The 20,583-nt window shown below is 46.7% G+C and overlaps 1 protein-coding gene across 1 annotated transcript in view; it reads right to left on the reverse strand.

Annotated features, from left to right (window-relative positions):
- Positions 1–1,946: 1,946 nt before the first annotated feature.
- The window catches only part of LOC120944138 (histamine N-methyltransferase A-like), a 31,093-nt gene continuing 12,456 nt past the window's right edge, over positions 1,947–20,583 (reverse strand). The window contains exons 3-7 of the mRNA XM_040358047.1: positions 16,772–16,824; positions 11,128–11,235; positions 10,866–10,996; positions 6,050–6,143; positions 1,947–2,621 (exon numbers count right to left, since the gene is read on the reverse strand). Of these exons, the coding sequence (XP_040213981.1) occupies positions 2,245–2,621; positions 6,050–6,143; positions 10,866–10,996; positions 11,128–11,235; positions 16,772–16,824 (763 nt within the window). The 3' untranslated portion in view covers positions 1,947–2,244. The remainder of the gene's footprint in view (positions 2,622–6,049; positions 6,144–10,865; positions 10,997–11,127; positions 11,236–16,771; positions 16,825–20,583) is intronic.

Here is a 20,583-nt window from a genome sequence, read left to right on the forward strand (position 1 = left end):
TTGCTTCTTGAATCCGGGCCACTGTGTTTAGTGTCCGCCTATCACGGAGGCCCTCTCGTCCTCGGACGAGAGGGTCTCCGTGATAGGCAAACACTGAACACAGTGCCTCCTGGGAAGCTGAGTGTTCCGCCTATCACGGAATAGAAGAAGTAGGAGGCGCGGCTTTTGAAAAACGGACGGCCGCGATTCTGCATGTCTTAGGATAAGGTAAGGGATCGTTAAGACACAGTCAGGCATGTCATAAGGGAATAGCAAATCTGGCATGTAATGGGGCACAGTGAGTCTAGCATGAAATGGGGCACAGTGAGTCTAGCATGAAATGGGGCACAGTGAGTCTAGCATGAAATGGGGCACAGTGAGTCTAGCATGAAATGGGGCACAGTGAGTCTAGCATGAAATGGGGCACAGTGAGTCTGGCATGAAATGGGGCACAGTGAGGCATGTAATGGGGCACAGTGAGTCTGGCATGTAATGGGGCAGAGTGAGGCATGTAGTGGCACAGTCTGGCATGTAATGGTGGCACTGTGAGGCGAGGCATGACTAGTAGGAAGGGGGTAGTCTTATACGGCGAGTATATCCCGAAACCAACATTTTAGCTGGAAAATTAGGGGGTCATCTTTTACGCCCAGTCGTCTTATACGCCGGCAAATATGGTATGTAGTTCCCATATCAGCAGCGCCGCCTAGAGGCTACAATGCATTTTTCCTGATTGAGGTATTTATGGTAAAAAAACAACTCATTGTGGCCAATAGGTGGCGCAAAAGATTTAGGAATTACATATATTAGAGAAAATATGGTGATTTTGATTTGAAATGTGCAAATGTTTATCACAGTCACACAAATGTTTTATAAATTTATGATCAAACAAGAAACAAACTGTTCATATCTCGATCCAACCCTGCTACAAATGCTTGATGTACTGAATGCAGTAGGGGTGCAACGGATCAAAAAACTCACGGTTCGGATCGTTCCTAGGATCAGGAGTCACGGATCGGATCATTTTTCGAATCGGCAAAAAAAAAAAAAATCTCCCCCACTGTGTAATATCCACCCCCCCCCCCCCCCCACTGTAATATCCACATCTCCCCCACTGCAGTGGCTTCACTAGGGCTGGTGTCACCCAGTGCAGAAAAAAATGGTGTCACCCGCATCAGTACAGCCCCCCCCCCCCTCCTCTCAGTACAGACCCCCCCTCCTCTCAGTACAGAGACCCCCCCCTCCTCTCAGTACAGAGATCCCCCCCTCCCAGGTAGTACCGACAGACACCCCCTCCCCTCGGGCAAGAAACCCCCCCTCAGGTAGTACAGACACTCCCAACGGTGTGTCCCACGAGTGCGGGCTCCTCCTCTGTGGGTGTAAACAGAGGAGGGCCACCGCCGGGTGTACCAAGATGGCCGCGGCTCCGGAGCTAGGCCGAAGCCACGGCCTTTCCTAATGTTATTGCCGCTGCTCCGGAGCTAGGCCGAAGCCGCGGCCTTTCCTAACGTTATGGCCGCGGCTCCGGAGGTAGGCCGAAGCCGCGGCCATAACGTTAAGAAAGGCCGCAGCTTCGGCCTAGCTCCGGAGCCGCTGCAATCCGTGGATCACAGTGTGTGCCGATCCAAAGGGGGTGACCCGTTCGGATCACGGATCAACTGTGATCCGTTGCACCACTAGAATGCAGGGTAATTGTTATGCCTTACACACGATTGGAATTTCCGATGGAAAAAGTTAGACGGAATTTTTCATCGGATATTCCGACCATGCGTGTGCCCCATCGGAAATTCCGACAGACTTAGAAATAGAACATGTTCTCTTTTTTTCCGATGAAAATCGGAAATTCCTTTTGTCTGTATGGAACTCCGACGGAGAAAAAAAAAAGATGCATGCTCACAATCAAGTCGACGCATGCTCGGAAACATTGAACTTCATTTTTCTCGGCTTGACGTAGTGTTGTACGTCACCACGTTTTGGACGGTCGGAATTTGGTGTGACAGTGTGTATGCAAGACAGCATATTCCGATCGTGTGTATGGGGCATTAGGAACATTTGCACAGACTGACCAATAAAAGGCTACAGTGCCACAAAGAGGTCCCGGGAAAGTCACTCTCAATCCTATCAATCTCAAACTTATGTAAAGTCCCGGGATGTTCGGTCTCAGCACAGGGGCAGTGTCTTCTTATGTAATTTGGAGTTCTTCAATCTCAGTAAATGCCCAGGAATGTTTCATCACTGGGTCCCTCCTAATTGCCATAGAGTTGGACATCATGGTTGGGGTGATGCCACTTTGTTCTCCACCACAATCACACTAAGATTGTTATTAAAAATGACTTTTCCGTCCCGTATAGAGCTGCACCCAGAGCTCTTCAGGTCCTCTATGACCGCCTCTCTAAGGTCAGCTGGGGCATTTTTCTTAAATTCACAGGTTTCTGTTAAGAAGTCCAGAAGCAGCTCTCCATTATGGTTCCCTTCCACAAAACACTCGGAGATGTCCATATCAGATTGCAGGTCGTAACTCTGGTACTTGGCGCCCACTGAATTCAACATGTCCGCAACGTCGCCCGCTGTGATGTACAGGCACATATCGTTCAGAGGCAAGCGGGATCCGTATTTCTTCCACAGAGTAGACCATCCGCTGGTCCCTGTTAGCAAAAGTGAAGCAAAGTTTATACTTTTAAAGCAAAAATGTTATACTCATAAATGGATACTAAAAATAAAGTGGACAAACGAATGAAGAGCAAATCTACCCATAAATGATATTTCTGATTTGGATAGATGGTGGGTTAAATGCCTCCCTAATATCAACATACTGTATCTCTAAACCATGGGTAGGCAACCTTTGGGAGGCGGAGATTTATCCAAACAACATGAAAGACATCAAAGATCACCAGGGTTCGGCACCCTTATTTTTTTTAAATAAATTAACTAGCATAGTACTGTAAATGAAAAATGAGAATTTAATGAATCAAATATCAATGTAAAAATATAAACTTAGCCTACCTTGACAGTGGACAGTGTTAGTCAGTACAGCAGTGGGCAGTGTGTTGGTAGTGACAGTAGGGCAGTGGACTGTGTCAATAGGGCAGCGGAAGGTGTCAGTAGGGAAGTGGACGTTGTCAGTAGGGAAGTGGACGTTGTCAGTAGGGAAGTGGACGTTGTCAGTAGGGAAGTGGACGGTGTCAATACGCCAGTGGACGGTGTCAATAGGGCAGTGGACGGTGTCAATAGGGCAGTGGACGGTGTCAATAGGGCAGTGGACGGTGTCAGTAGGGCAGTGGACAGTGTCAGTAGGGCAGTGGACAGTGTCAGTAGGGCAGTGGACTGTGTCAGTAGGGCAGTGGACTGTGTCAGTAGGGCAGTGGACTGTGTCAGTAGGGCAGTGGACTGTGTCAGTAGGGCAGTGGACTGTGTCAGTAGGGCAGTGGACTGTGTCAGTAGGGCAGTGGACGGTGTCAGTAGGGCAGTGGACGGTGTCAGTAGGGCAGTGGACAGTGTCAGTAGGGCAGTGGACTGTGTCAGTAGGGCAGTGAGCGGTGTCAGTAGGGCAGTGGACAGTGTCAGTAGGGCAGTGGACAGTGTCAGTAGGGCAGTAGACAGTGTCAGTAGGGCAGTGGACGGTGTCAATACGGCAGTGGACGGTGTCAATACGGCAGTGGACGGTGTCAATACGGCAGTGGACGGTGTCAATACGGCAGTGGACGGTGTCAATACGGCAGTGGACGGTGTCAATACGGCAGTGGACGGTGTCAATATGGCAGTGGATGGTGTCAGTAGAGCAGTGAGCGGTAACAGTAGGGGAGTGGACAGTGTTAATAGGGCAGTGGAAGGTATCAGTAGGGCAGTGGATGGTGTCAATAAGTCAGTGGACTTTGTTAGTAGAGCAGTGGACGGTATCAGCAGAGCAGTGGACAATGACAGCAGAGCAGTGGACAGTGACAGCAGAACAGTGGACAGTGACAGCAGAACAGTGGATGGTGTCAGTAGAGCAGTGGAAGGTGACAGTAGGGAAGTGGATGGTGTCCATAGAACATTTTTTACAATATTATTTTTTATAATTAAAAAAATAATAATTTAGGAGCCTTTGGTGGAATATAAGGGGTCTAATCAGACCTGTGGTGTTTCACTTTTGAGATAGAAAAAGGGACAGAGGACAGAGATATCCCAGTCTCTTTCTCTGCAGCCCCAGCTACATTGGACAGTGAGTGTATGAGAAGTGCTCTGTGCTAAGCGGTTTCCTGTTCATTCACAAACTGAAGCATAGTAAACCCAGCTTACTATGAATCAATTATGAATAAACACAACGAGTGATCGGTTCATTTAGAAAAAGGAAGGGGCCGGTAAATTGAATATTTACCAGCCCCTTCCCCCTGCTCTCCATCCTCAGGGCTGTCTTTAATGCAGGGCAAAAGGGGACTCTGCCCAGGGCCCTGTCATTGTTGCGCTGCCCGTCCCCTTGAGCCCCGCACTGTCCAACGGACTGCTGGTCACTTACTGTCCCTTGTAAATACAGAACTGCTGCTTCTGTATTTACAAGTCCTTTGCAGGACGTCTTCTCCCTCCCTGTTTTTGGCTATGGGACAGCAAGTGAAGGGAAATGTCCCCAATGGGACTCAGATGGCCAAAAAAAAACCTGATGGGGTTATAGCCCTCCGTTCCCATCCAAAAAATAAAAATAAAGTTTTGCCTTAAGCTACACTTTAAGGCAGAAAAAATGTCCCATTGTCTGGAATGGCTCTTGAAAAATATCAGTTCACTTCCCAGTATGTAAGTGTGTCTAGGCAGTTCTGTAGCCTCATAGCTGTATAGTGTATCTGCAGTGTGAGATCCAAGGCACTTATCTTGTGTTTTCCATTCTCATGTCCCATACACACGACCGGGTTTTCCGACGGGAAAACTGCAAGGAAAGCTTGTGGGCGGGAATCCCAGCCGTGTGTATGCTCCCTCGCAGTTTTTCCGATGGGAAAACTGCCAAACCCGCCAGCAAAAAAAGAGAACCAGCTCTCTTTTTTCCCGTCGGGATTCCCGATTGACCTTTTCCTGAGCGTGTGTACGGGGCATCACAGTTAGACTATCTATGACCAGTTGGCCATTTTTAATACCAATGCCAAGGTTATTCAAATAGTTGGACTATTCTTGTCCAGTAGGCCACTTTTATCTCCAAGGTTGTTCAGATCATTGAAATATCGATGTCCAGTTGACCAATAAATTAAATTAAATGCCATGGATTTGAAGATAGTTGGACTATCAGGCCCAGATTCACAAAGGACTTACGATGGCGCAGCGCCATGTACGCCGTCGTAAGTCCTAATCTGGGCCGTCGTATCTATGTGACTGATTCTTAGAATCAGTTACGCATAGATATCCATTAGATCCGACAGGCGTAAGTCTCTTACACCGTCGGATCTAAACTGCAATTTTTTTTTGCCCGCTAGGTGGCGCTTCCGTCTATTTTCCCGTCGAGTATGCAAATTAGCTAGATACGCGAATTCCCGAACGTATGCGCGGCCGACGCAGTAAAGTTGCGACGTTTACGTTAGGCTTTTCCCAGCGTAAATTTGCCCCTGCTATATGAGGCGCAGCCAATGTTAAGTATGGCCGTCGTTCCCACCTCAAAATTTTAAAAAGTTACATTGTTTGCGTAAGTCGTCCGTGAATGGGGCTGGATGCCATTTACGTTCACGTCCAACCAATGACGTCCTTGCGACGTCATTTGGAGCAATGCACCCTGGGATATTTTACGGATGGCGCATGCGCAGTTCGTTCGGCGTGGGGACACGCTTCATTTAAATGATACACGCCCCCTACCCGCCGAATTTGAATTACGCCGCGTGATTTACGCTACGTCGCCGCAACTTTACAGGCAAGTGCTTTGCGAATAAAGCACTTGCCTGAAAAACTTGCGGCGGCGTAACGTAAATCGGATACGTTACGCCGCTGCACAGATACGCCCGCTGTACCTGAATCTGGCCCATAATGTCCTGTTGCCCACTTTGACTACCTTAACAACCTTGGCAGTAAGACTATCTATGTCTCTATCCACACAAACAAGCGTGTTTTGCTCATATCTTACCAGATACAAGGATTATGAGAAGTTTCCCTTCTGCTGAAAGCAAGCTGGTGAAGAATTTTAAAGTAGCGGGAATATCCTTGACATAGTACAGCATCTGAAATGACACAAGACATTTTTGTAAAGCTCTGCAATTTAATTTTGAATGATCCCAAAGAACACCTCATTCAATAGGTAGACTAGGGTAGTCTTCAGAAAACAACAAACAAAAATTCCCAGCTCACCTACCAGCCAGCCTGCAACAAACCGAATTGTCCTGTCTTAACAGTTCACATTGAAACCAAGGGGTTTAGTTTGGACACATTTGCAAATATGTGTCAGCTGCAGCGGCCAAGTCATGGCCCCCCCCCCCCCCCCGGTGTACTGCAGTCCTAACTCTATCATTTTGAGTCTCCTGAGTTGGAGCACATATATAATAATGGATAGATTGACAGCAGGTATGCCTGGAGGGCGCCCACTCCTCCTTTAGGCTTTTCGACAACAACGATCCGACTGACCTGTTTTATCGGACAATCCGACTGTCTGTACCCTCCATTGAAAAATTGTTGTTGCTTTTTCAACGGACAAATGTTCGCTGTGCATGCTCTCAAACTTTCCGACAACAAATGTCCGATGGAGGATCATCCGATCGTGTGTATACAAGTCCATTGGACTAAAGTCCAAAGTACAAACATGTATGCTCAGAACCAGGGGCAGAGTGACAACTCATAGGGGCCCTGGGCAATAGGAGATTATGGGGCCCCCAGGAAATAAATTATGGGGCCACACAGTATACACACACACAGACAGTATACATACACAATATACACACACAGTATACATACACACACTGAAGAGGTACTGGAGAGGCGGGGCAGCTATAATCTTGAGATTTAAAAAAAAACACAGATTTTTACATACTGTCCCTAATTTCACTGAGGCTGGCAGCCCTGATGGGGCCCCCTAGTGGCATGGGGCCATCGGGCAGTGCCCGAATGGTCAGTCCGCCCCTGGCTCAGAACCAATGCTAAACATCAGCCAACAATAGCAGAAGTTGCCCAAAGGGTGGCGGTAAAGAGCTGAAAAACCATGTGATTTGGTGAATGTTGGCTGAAAATGTTCTGCCGTGTGTGTGCAGAAGAAGTTCACGGACAATACCCATTCGGACAAAAATCCATGGAAAAGCCTGATGGAAGTCCGATCGTGTGTATGAGACTTTAAAGTTACAGGGACGCACAGGACACCTTGCAATAGCACAATGGCAGCTAAAGGTATCCAGTGTGTCCCTGCACCAATTACCAACAGTACAAACAAATAGCAACCACCCCAACCTATAACAGCAAGGAGCACATAGTAGGGCGACGCATGTCTAAAAATGACATATAGCTAGATTCAGTAAGAGTTAGGCCGGCATATCAATAGATACGCCGACCTAACTCGGAATCTGCGCCAACCTAAGTTTAAGTGTATTCTCAAACAGAGATACACTTAAACCTATCTAAGATAGGACGGCTTGCGCCGTCCTATCTTAGGGTGCAATATTTAGGCTGGCCGCTAGGTGGCGCTTCCATTGCGGTCGGCGTAGAATATGTAAATAACTAGATACGCCTATTCACGAACGTACGCCCGGCCGACGCAGTACAGATACGCCGTTTACGTAAGGCATTATCAGGCCTAAAGTTATTCCATCAAATAGCTGGAATAGTAATGTTAAGTATGGCCGTCGTTCCCGCGTCGAAATTCGAAAATGTTTACATCGTTTACGTAAGTCGTCCGTGAATAGGGATTTATGTCATTTACGTCCACGTCGAAACCAATAGGCCCGTGCGGCGTACTTTGCTGCAATGCACACTGGGATATGTAGGCGGACGGCGCATGCGCCGTTCCAAAAAAACGTCAATCACGTCAGGTCAACACAAATTAACATAGAACACGCCCCCTCAGCCTATTTTGAATTAGGCGCCCTTACGCCCACTCGCTTTAGGCTATGCCGCCGTAACTTAGCAGGCAAGTACTTTGTCAATCATGTACTTGCCTCGCTAACTTACGGCGGTGTAGTGTAAACACGATATGCTACGCCGCCGCAAAGTTAGGACGCCCTCTCTGAATCTAGCTAAAAGTCTTCAGAGATATTTAGATGACTCTGATGTCCATGTTTAAAACACAGATGTAGCTTACTTTTTCAGCAGCTGAAATTATATGCAATTCTCAACATTTTGGGCGTTTTCACATGGGCGGCAAGAAGTGAGGACAGTTAAAACAGGCGGTTGAGCCATGGCTTTACCACTCCCTGACCACCCAGCTAAATTGTACTATTGGAGCTGGACAGGGCTGCACACATGCCACGGCTATGCTGGTTTGCAGCTGCAGTTGTGGCAATTTTAACTCGGCTTATCAGAGTTGGACAGGTGGTGCCACCTATCAAATGCTCCCACTAAGGCCAAAGAATTGGCTTGAGGCTGTGGCACAGTAATTTAATACAAAATCACCTGACATTCAGGAGGTGGCAGAATGTCTGAATACCTGGCAGCCGCCAGTTGGCACTGTCGCCCATGTGAAAGAGCCCTTCCTGTAAAGTTTGAGCTTAGATCTGCCACCTTCGACCTCCTAAGCTTTGATGTTAATCAACGAGACAAACAAAAATAAAATGCGCTTGTACAGATGTGCTGTTTGCTGCAATAGTACTGTAAAGCCTCGTACGCGCACTCGGTTTTCTCGGCAAGAAAACTGCTGGCAGAGCTTTCTTGCCGAGTATACCGAGCGTGTGTACGAGGCTTTCAGGTTTCTCGTCAAGAAAACTGCCCAAAATCTCGACGAGAAAAATAGAGGACATGTTCTCTATTTTCTCTTTGTGAGATTCCCGGCAATGTTTTCCTGCCGAGAAACCCGAGAGTGTGTATACCTACCTGTCGCCGTGGAAACCCGCGCATGCTCGAAATGACTTTGACGCATGCGCGGTAGCTTCCTAGGCATAGGTAGGGTGCAGCAAGATGGCGGCGACGGCATCGAATGTGACGAGCGCATGCTCGTCGTAGTCGATGACATCACCGCGTTGGTTCCATTCAAAAGAACAGCGGTTCTTTTGAATGGAGTGTCTGTACACTCGGCCGGCAAGAGATTCTTGCCAAGAATCTCGTCAGGAAAAACAATTGGGTAGATTCACGTAGGGGCGCCTAAAATTAGGACGGCCTAGCCTACTCTTTTTAGGCTACACCACCGTAAATTATTTAGGTTAGAAGTGATTCTCAAACCACTTACCTTCAAATTTTCGGCGCCGTAGCCTAAAACGAGCGGGCGTAAGCGCGCCTAATTCAAATGACTTGGAGGGGGGCGTGTTGTATGGAAATGAGGCTTGACCTCACGTTTTTTGACGTTTTTTACACTGCGCATGCGCCGGGCGACTACATTTCCCAGTGCGCATTGCGGCTAAGTAGGCCGTACGGGCCTATTGATTTTGACGCGTACGTAAACGACGTAAATCCCGATTCGCGGACGACTTGCACAAACGACGTAAAAAATTCGAACCTCGCGGCGGGAACGGTGGCCATACTTAACATTGTTATTCCACCTCATAGGTGGAATAACTTTAGGCGGCCTATCGCGTACGGAAACTACGTAATGCGACGGTGTAGGCCCGGCGTACGCTCGTGAATCGTCGTATCCCCTCATTTCCATAATCTAGGCCGGCCGCAATGGAAGCGAAACCTGGCGGTAAGCCAATACATTGCAATCTAAGATAGGACGGCGCAAGCCGTCCTATCTTAGATATGTTTAAGTGTATCTCTGTTAGCGAATACACTTAAACATAGGTCGGCTTAGATTCAGAGTTAGGTCGGCTTATCTACAGATAAGCCGGCCTAACTCTTTGTGAATCTACCTAAGGCCTCATTTCCACTGGCGTTTTTACAGCCACATTTCTGAGCGTTTTTTACAGCTTAAAAACGCCTGTCCATGTTATTCTATGGCTTCATTCCCACATAGGCGTTTTTGAGCTGCAAGTGGCATAGACGTTTTTGAGCTGTAAAAAAAACGCGGGACCAGGGCGTTCTGAAGCTCCAGAGTAGAGCTGTAAAAACGCCAGACGTTAAAAAACGCTCAAAAACGCGACCGCGGCATTTTTAAAGCTGCAGCTGACAAAAAAAAAAATTTTTTTTTTTTTTTTTTTTTTTTACAAAATAAACATGGACAGGCGTTTTTAAGCTGTAAAAAAGCCTAACAACAGTGGCTGTAAAAACGCCAGTGGAAATGAAGCCTAATAGTTTTTTTTCCTGACGAAATTCTGGGCCGTGTGTACAGGGCTTGAGCCCAGGTTGCTGTAATGCACACTCCAGGAGGGTGTGTCCATGACAGCCTAGACTCAGGAAGTAAATTGAATGACAGTGGCCATCAGAAGAGCAGCGCCATCTAGTGGAGGAATGGATTTTCTGCAGGGGACAGTGTAAGGCCTCGTACACACGACAGAGTTTCTCGGCAGAATTCCCCCGAGAAACTCGGTCAAAACCCGGATTCTGCCGAGAATCTCTGTCGTCTGTACAGTTTTGGCTCGATGGAGCCGCCGAGGAACTCGACGAGAAAATAGAGAACATGTTCTCTATTTTCTCGTTGTCCTCGTTGTTCTATAGGAGAAGGCGGCCCGCCGAGCTCCTCGGCGGCTTCATCCCAAAACTCGATGAGGAACTCGACGTGCCAAGCACGTCGAGTTCCTCTGTCGTGTGTACGGGGCCTCAGACTGAAGGAGAGTATTGCAGTGAGCCGCTTTCCCATTTTTATAACTGGAGTTATTACCATCAGTTATTTTTTTTTTATTTTGACTTATGGATCTAGTTAACACGGCACCAACCTGAATCATATGAATGAAATCATACTTTGTATCATGTTTCTCCCCTTTCACTTGCATCTCAAACTCTGTAGAAGTCTTTTTGTTCCAGCGGAAGGTTATATGGTCCAGGCCGGGGGTCTTGGCCACACGCTCTGCAGACACAGAACACAATGTGATGGGATTTATCTTCAAGAGTGAACTTTGGAAAGAATCAAGTAACTTCGTCCTGCTTTATGGCGGCTGGCTAAGTGCTAAAAGAGCAAAGGGCAGATAACAGGCTCACCTTTGTAGCTCAACAACTGTTCAGGGCTGGGATCCACAATATTGTTATTAATGGAGACTCCGGGATATCTCTTATGAATCTTGGAGAGCATCTGCAAGTCTATTTCACCTTAAAAAAGAAAAACACGTTTCAATTTTCAATACAAGTCAAAATATTCTGGTTTATTTTATTCTGTAGTGCGTTCCATGTTTTTTTAGGGCTTAAAGGGTAACTTTTTAGCAAAAAATAATAATAATAATAATAGTAATAATAATAATTTAGCATATACAACTGCGACACAAGTCCTATTGTAATTGAATTTTATTAAAAATTATCTTTTCTTTTTAATCTGCAGCAATGTAATTTTCTGTAAAATGCAATATGGCAACCTGGAGGTGTTCTGTATACAGAAAGGCCCGGATTCACATACATCGGCGCATATTTATGCCGCCGTAGCGTATCTTTTTTACGCTACGCCGACGCAGCGCAGAGAGACAAGCACTGGATTCACAAAGCCAGTGCTGCCAAATCTGCGCTGGGATTCTTAGGCGTAAGTGGAAGTATGCGTGAGCCATGCTAATGAGGCATGATCCCATGCAAATGATGGGCCGAGCGCCAGATAGATACGAATAACGAACGGCGCATGCGCTGTCCCGTGGACGCATCCCAGTACGCATGCTCAGAATCACGTCGGAACGAATGCCTAAGATACGACGGATCACTGCCTACGGCGTGAACGTAACCTACGCCCAGCCATATTCACGTACAACGTAAACGACTTAAAATACGACGGCTTGTGTTCCCTGGTCCATACCTTTGCATGGGTTGCGCCTCATATATGGGGAATAACTTTACGCCAGACGGACGGCTTACGCAAATCGCGTATATTATGCGCCGGGCGCAAGTACGTTCGTGAATCGATGTATTTCCCTCATTTGCATATACGAATAGAAAATGAATGGGAGCGCTAAATACGTCCAGCGTAAATATGCGCCCACTCTCCGCCGGCGTAGGCAAGTTACGTCGGTCGGATGAAGCCTATTTTCTCTCATCACCTTCCAGGACGGCACCCGAGAGATGATGGCTCCTCCCCACAGGAAACACAATCACTTAACAATTTAAAAGTCCCCACCCTTCCCCTTGATCCTCAGTATTGATTGTGTTTCTCCGAACACATCGTCACGTTTGTTTTGTTGGTGGACGCACGAACGAGCCACGCCAAGGCATCCTGTGGTCCAGACACTGACCAATAAGTGTCCTCGCTATAAAGTCACATGCATTCCAATGAATGGAGGTGGACAGGTGGACTAAAGGGAGTGCAGGAGCACACCAAACGCCCTGCTTGGTCACATACCTGTCCAGTCATTTGAGTGAAGGGAATAGACTTCCCTTAATCTAGTATCCTTGAGTGGGTTTATTTCCCTGTTTCACCAGGACTATGGCAAACAAAAAAGGGGGACCCACAAGGAGTGTACGTCGGGAGACCCTGTTTCTTTCTAAACCATTCTCCTGTACAGACTAGTGGCTTAAAACCACATGTTGTTTTTTTCTGGGTTGGTCAAAGTAGGTCTTTGTTTCACAGAACAAATCTCTGACTAAACTTTGGATGGTCTTATGCAGCTTTGCAGACACTATCAACCACGATGGCTAGAATATTGGCGCAGCCAACCTTTCTATCCTAAAGAATACTCAAGCTCTCAGAATTTTTTTCTTTAAGAGCACGTGCCACCTAGACTCTGCATCCAAAGAGGAGACAGGAGCATAGGTGGAGCAGACCTGCAGGTCATTTTCATGATCCAGCTAGGATACCCTCATCACACACTAGGAAGTGGAAGTGGTGAAATAAAATCAGATTCTGACATCTAGCAAAAGACCTTGCAGGCAAGGGTCCCACCCTAAAGTAGGCCTGTTGGTTACTCGTCTATCCTCTCGGGTGCCGTCCTGGAAGGTGATGAGAGAAAACGGACGTTACTTACCGGTAACGGTGTTTCTATGAACCTTCCAGGACGGCAGGCCTACTTCCCGCCCTATGTGGAGGGAAAAGATAAGCTAAACGCTAGGTGGTAAGTACCTATACGGAACAATGTCCCTTGTGAACCAGTTCAGGACTACTCTAATTCATACTGAGGATCAAGGGGAAGGGTGGGGACTTTTAAATTGTTAAGTGATTGTGTTTCCTGTGGGGAGGAGCCATCATCTCTCGGGTGCCGTCCTGGAAGGTTCATAGAAACACCGTTACCGGTAAGTAACGTCCGTTTTCTGGCGTATCTTAGTTTGTGGGTACAGCGCACAGATACGACGGCGCATATTTGCACTTACGCGGCGTATCTCGAGATACGTCGGCGCAAGTGCTTTGTGAATCCGGGCCAATGTATACAGAACACCCCCCAGAAATATAATTTCCTGCTTGTGTGATTGGCTCACTGATTTTCCTAGAAGTCTGTGCTAAGATACAAGTCAGATATCAGGCATCCCCTGCAACAACAACAAAAAAAAACATTTTTGGTGAGATACTCCCAATAGGAAATCACATCTAAAGGGATGCAGACCCAGCAATTTTCCTCATTAGAGCCCTGCAGGTGCAGCAGCTGGTTGATAATTATGAAACCACTCCAATTAGATTCTGTGCATGGACAGAGAAACACACCTGGATTTATTTCTTCAGATTAACAAAAGGTAGGAACCTGCAACAAACTAATGTACATAGATCACCTAGAGGGGAATGTTTTTTTTTTTTTTAACAAAAGTGGAGTTACTCTTTAAAGTGTCAAAAACAATGAACTTCTATTATTTGCTCCCTTTCAGTCTGTTAAATATGTAGCACTAACCAGTTGTGGCTGGTAACCCCACCCTCCACACACACACACACACGTGGCAATCCACTCGCACTACACACACCTCTCCCCCCCCCCAGCGCTAGGTAGGCAGCGATCCTGCCGCACTACCGCCACAAGTGGGTGGGCTCACTGCGCCCCAAGCCCAGCCTTTTTTAAACCAACTGGAGCCTTCGGCTCTAATCACGTGCTTCAAAAATGAAAATAAAAAACACATTGAAATCCATGAGGGGACCTGAGAAGAAGAGGATCAGGGGGTTCTCTGTGCAAAACCATTACACAGAGCAGGTAAGTATAACGTGTGTTATTTTAAAAAAAAAGGCTTTAGTATCACTTAAGACTTGCCCTGGATGGACAGATGTCCCATGAAAAAAATTGGCAGTGAGATCCTTTGCTGCATTGCCAGGATCTGCCGTGATTTTCTACGCAACGTGGTTGATGTGTGCAGCAGGGCACATGCTGTTTACTCCGTTATTCCTTTCTCTCCATAAAAATCACCAATTTAGCAAGCTGAATTATGAAAACCTGCCATGGGAAGATTGATACCTACAATTCAATTCTCACACTCAGCCAATAATCTCATGTTGGCCATATATTGCTCAGCCAGTGGCCCAGCTTCATGCAACAAAAGTCAAATGTGCAATCAACTTTTGTTAAAGGAGCCTGCTGGAAAATCTAAAAGCAGTGGCAGCTGCTGTTCTGGTCAAATTCCAATCAACCAATAGGAAGCATTGTTCATCTGTGCTGTTTAGCTTGGATGAAAGAACGTGTTATAAATCTAATAATGTATGGACAGCTTTACGGCCCATACAACCTCCTCCAGAGTCACCAAAAAATATGTGAATCTATGAGAACCTTTAGATCAGTAGATCTAAAGGAAAATGTACAGTGCGATTGTAACGTGTGTGGCCAGCTTTAGCCACATGGTTCATTGAGTTGATAAAATGGCCTATGGAGGCTAAGTTGAACCTCAGAAATTAGGTAAAATAGAGGAAAAAAAATTGTGAATGCTCCATTCTTTAGTACAAGGGGTCTTAGCTGGCTGACCATAGAAACCCTGCCAATCCTCTAACACACTACCGCTAAATCTTCACCTATTTACACAACAATGCCCCCAATTCTATTAGCTGGATTCAGGTACGGCGGCGTATTAGTGAGTCGGCGTAGCGTATCGTATTTACGATACGCCGCCGTAAGTCAGAGAGGCAAGTGCTGTATTCACAAAGCACTTGCCTCCTAAGTTACGGCGGCGTAGCGTAAATGGGCCGGCCTAAGCGCGCCTAATTCAAATGTGGAACAGGGGGGCGTGTTTTATGTTGATGACTGGTGACCCGACGTGATTGACATTTTTAACAAACGGCGCATGCGCCGTCCGTGGACATATCCCAGTGTGCATTGCTCCAAAGTACGCCGCAAGGACGTATTGGTTTCGACGTGAACGTAAATTACGTCCAGCCCCATTCACGGACAACTTACGCAAATGACGTAAAATTTTCACATTTCGACGCGGGAACGACGGCCATACTTAACATTGGCTAGGCCAGCTATTTGTTCGACTAACTTTACGCCAGAAAAAGCCTTACGTACGTTTCTGAATCGGCGTATCTAGCTAATTTGCATATTCTACGCCAAACTCAATGGAAGCGTCACCTAGCAGCCAGCGTAAATATGCACCCTAAGATACGACGACGTAGGAGACTTACGCTGCTCGTATTTTAGCCTAATTTAAGCGTATTTGGTTTCCAGAATACGCTTAAATTTACGACGGCGTAGATTCAGAGTTACGATGGCGTATCTACTGATACGCCGGCGTAACTGTCTCTGAATCCAGCTATATATCTTATCTTTAGGATTTATCAGCTTTTGATGAAGGCTTCTTAGCTGAAACGCGTCAGCATATAGCTTGTAGCCATGTAACCAATAAAGGACTTTTATTCAAGAACATCCTAGTTGCCAGCCCTTTTTGATTCAAACATTTATCAGCTTTTACCTGTAGGACCTTCTCAGACTTGGGAAAACCTGTGCTCCATTCTGCACAGCTTCCAAGGTATGGAAGGGTTTAACTACCAAGGAAAGGCAGGGCTTTTGTTGGATCTGTCATGCATTTAACCTGAAACACATCTTGCATTGTCATTTTAAGTGAACCCACTCTGAGCTGCCTTTTTTCACCTTACCTACACCCACTGGCAGCTCCACTACCCAAAAAATCAGTGCTTATGGATACGGGAAACACATACCCCCCTATGGGCCACATCCCTACTTTGTCCCCTACAATGCAGTATCTGAGCAGCCGCTGGCCAGGACTGATGACTTTCACATAGTGATACAGGAAAGATGGATGGGGCCCCCGTCCCTATGGAAAGTCATTCTACAGTTTGGCATGCCCTTGTATATGGGGCACACTTCCACTATACCCAACAATGCAGTATATGAGCAGCCTATAGACAGGCCTGATGACTTTCACATGTTGATACAGGGAAGAGGGATAGTGGCCCGTCCCTATGCAAATACTTTCTGAAGTTTGGTATGCCCCTGTATAGAGCACATTTGCACTATGCCCCCCCCAGTACAGTACATGAGCAACCAATAGGAAGGCCTGATGGCTGTCACGTGGTGGTACATGGAAGATGGACGTGTGCCCAGCTCCGGGTAAAGACTTTTTGAAATTTGGTATTTGCATATGATTTTTGGAGTTTGGAAATAGAGGATTGGGGTTGTGGAGGATGAAGGTTAAGGCGTGAGATTGCTTATTATATGCTCTCAGTGTGAATTAGCATTTTATAATGCTTGGATAGGTTTATTCTGCAATGTCTATGAATAGCTGATGTTACCTGAGCCACTTCCTACTCCGAGGACATTGATGACCGACTTCCCATCGCCTATGCTGAGAAAGACATGACAAGAGAAAGTCAAAGCATTAGATGAGCTGGTCAGACCATACATTCACCAAGCGAGTGTTGAACAAATCGGATGTACTTTCACTGGCACAGTTTGTCAATAAATAGAAACATAGGGGCAGATTCACGTAGGTGGGCGTAAATTTGGGCGGGCGTAACGTATCTGATTTACGTTACGCAGCCACAAGTTTTTCAGGCAAGTGCTTTATTCACAAAGCACTTGCGTGTAAAGTTGTGGCGGCGTAACCTAAATCACCCGGCGGAATTCAAATTCGGCAGGTAGGGGGCGTGTATCATTTAAATGAAGCGCGTCCCCACACCGAAAGGAACTGCGCATGCGCCGTCTCTAAAATATCCCAGCGTGCATTGCTCTAAATGACGTCGCAAGAACGTCATTGGTTTTGACGTGGACGTAAATTACGTCCAGCACCATTCACGAACGAGTTACGCAAACAACGTAATTTTTTTAATTTTCAACGCGGGAACGACGGCCATACTTAACATTGACTGCACCTCATAGACCCAGGGGCAACTTTACGCCGGGAAAAGCCTAACGTAAACGTTGTAACTTTACTGCGTCTGCCGCACGTACGTTCGGGAATTTGCGTATCTAGCTAATTTGCATACTCAACGGGGAAATCGACGGAAGCGCCACCTAGCGGGCAAAAAAATATTGCAGTTAAGATCCGACGGCGTAAGAGACTTACGCCTGTCGGATCTAATGGATATCTATGCGTAACTGATTCTAAGAATCAGTCTCATAGATACGACGGCACAACGCTGAGATACAACGGCGTATCTGGAGATACGCCGTCGTATCTCCGTTGTGAATCTGGGCCATAACTGCCAAAAGCAGAGCAAATGCCAAAATACATCTGCCTTGGTCCATTCATTGTATATCTTTATAGCTGCCATGTTTGAAAATACCAACGATCCATGTTTTTGGTGGAGCTCAAACCTGCCCAACAAGCAAACCTCTTTCAAAGTTGAATTGACTGTAGACCAGAGGCGTCCCTAGGGGGGGGCCAGAGGGGGCCCTGACCCCCCCAACATCATGCTGTGCCCCACCATGTGCCCCCCCAAAAAAAAAAAAAATTTTTTTTTTTTTTTGTATTTTGCTCCCCGAGAGGGAGAGCGTCCCCAGTCAGCTCTGCGTGGGATTCCTCCCCCTCCCTGTGCTCGCCGACACTGCATAATGCGAGCGCTCACACAACCAGATATTCTAGCCTGGGCCGTGTTTAAGTGTGTGCACTGCAGACTGCAGTACACTGTAATCACTGAACTACATTATCTCCATCCCTTCTCTCCCCCCCCATCTGTCTCCCTCCCCCTCTCCTGTTCTTTCAAAACATTCACAATTTACTTTCACTTTCAGTTAGGCAGATAATATATGGTGCAAATTTCTTTCCTGCATCCACAGATTGCAGGAAAGAAACTTGCATGATTCCCCCATCAACAGACAGTGGTGACAGGGGAATATCCCTCCTGCCCAGCAATTATATTCTCCCGACAAACAGTGATTATCACTAGTGACTATACAGCAACCACTAGTGATAATTATAAGAGAATCTGCTCATTAATGGTTCAAATCTCAGCCAGTTTCTGCTGAACCAGCTGAGATTTAAACTGTCTATGGCTGGTCTTGGCTCTTAGGCAGCCCATACATTGATTAGCACTGTGGAGTGTCGGCTTCCTGGCGTTATCAGGCATGTGTGATTTCAAACACACCATAGCCCATCTCTATTGGTTGTAGACAGTTGAGCTCCCTGCAGGTTGCTTAGCAGCAGTGGACCCTTCTCTGACATGCTGATCGGGATGCAATCCAGGTGATGCTCTTAGTCAAATCCTAGTCATAAATATCAGAGATTTTATTGATCAAAGCCCACACTTTACAGGCATAGAGCCCACATGGCTGCTGATCATACGGTTGATTATATTTATGTGGTTGTACTCTTGATGCTAATAAATACTGTGTTTATTAGATCTGACTGGGAGCATCACCTGGATCACATGCCGATCAGCATGTCAACAGAGAGGGTTATACAGCATTACTGCTGCTAGGTGACCAGCTGGGGGCTCGGCTCTCTATAACCAATAGTGCCAGCCTTCCCCTGCATGCACCCATAATGTCACCTGCACTAGGTCCTAATAGACTGCCGCCGCTGCCAAGGAGACAGACGCCAGACCAGCGCTGTAAATAGCAGGGACAGGACAGCTGGGGATCCCCACTGTGGCAGAACACCAGGGCCCGGTGGCAAGACAACCTTTGCAACCCTGATAGCTCTCCCACTGCTTTGGACCCTTATATTTTCTTGGTGTGCTGGTTACATATATCTCTTGTTTTCTGCCACCCTGGGGGGCCCCAGTATAGTAGGAAGGGAGCTCACTGCAGAACATGTGAAAGGGCCCATAGTGGGATCGTAGTAAAGGGCCCCAGGATATATATATATATATATATATATATATATATATATATATATAATTGCATTTTATAGTTGGCCCCCCTACTTTTGTCCCTGTCCCCCCATGTGCCCCCCCTAAATATGAAAGCTGGAGACGCCACTGCTGTAGACATAATGGGATAAAACCCCCACCCTTGCCCCCTCACCCCATTTAATAAAACACACAACCATAAGGCCCCTTTCACACTCGGGCGGGGGCGGCGGCGGTTTCAGGTCGCTTTGCAGGTGCTATTTTTTGCGTTATATCCCCTGCAAAGCAATCCAGTGTGAAAGGGGTCTTAGGTTGGAAAGGGCAAGCTCACAGCTTTATTTAAGGTCCAACACATAACATGTGAACACTTTAAGCCAGTGCCAGTCACAGTTGTAATGTGAGCACGCTTTAACATTAACTATTTGAATTCCAAAAGGGGCCTGTCCTCACAGTGCTGGACAGACAGCCTACTTCCAATTTCCAATTAAGGGCATAGCCCATTACAGCAACTTTTAATGCTGGCAAGGTCAAGAATCCGCAGCAAGCTGTGACATACCATCAAGAAAAAAAAGGGGCAGGAGGGTGGGCAGCTCTTCCAGCCACGTTCTTCAAAAAGGCCCAGAATTCCCTGGGGCAATACTTTTCTGAGCTCAGGCCCAAGCCATCCCCCATAGTTTGACCAATCCTTGGTGACCACTGCATACGCCCAGCACCTGGCCAGTCCCTAAGGGGCTCAAGAGGCCTTTATTCGACATTTCTTTGTATTTACACCTGACCAGAAGAAATGGAGCCCCTGCATGTCTATGTTAATGTATTTCCACATATGTAAATGGAATGGGTGGTCTCATTCCTCCTGTAAAGTTGTTTTTTCCATCTCTCTCATTGCTGGCATTGATTGTGTAGCATTATCTTTTCCTCTAAAGACATGCAAACTTTAAAACATGGGGGGGGGCAGAGCAGACAGCGGTGACTGACAGTCACCAGGAGAACCGAGCGATCTGCGGTGTTTGATCACTCGGTTCTTATGCCACGTACACACAATCATTTTTCGTCATGAAAGAAAACGTTGTTTTTCAGCATGTCCAAAAAACTAAGTTTTTCCAACTTATTAAAAACGACGTTGCCCCACACACCATCGTTTTTCAAAAATGATGAACAAAGCGCGGTGACGTACAACACGTACAACGGCACTATAAAGGGGAAGTTCTATTCGCCTTTGGGCTGCTTTAGCTGATTCCGTGTTAGTAAAAGACGATACACGCTTTTCTGTCTGTTACAGCGTGATGAATGTGCTTACTCCATTATGAATGGTA

Source organism: Rana temporaria, chromosome 6 (assembly GCF_905171775.1).
Source record: "Rana temporaria chromosome 6, aRanTem1.1, whole genome shotgun sequence".
Taxonomy (NCBI): Eukaryota; Metazoa; Chordata; class Amphibia; order Anura; family Ranidae; genus Rana; species Rana temporaria.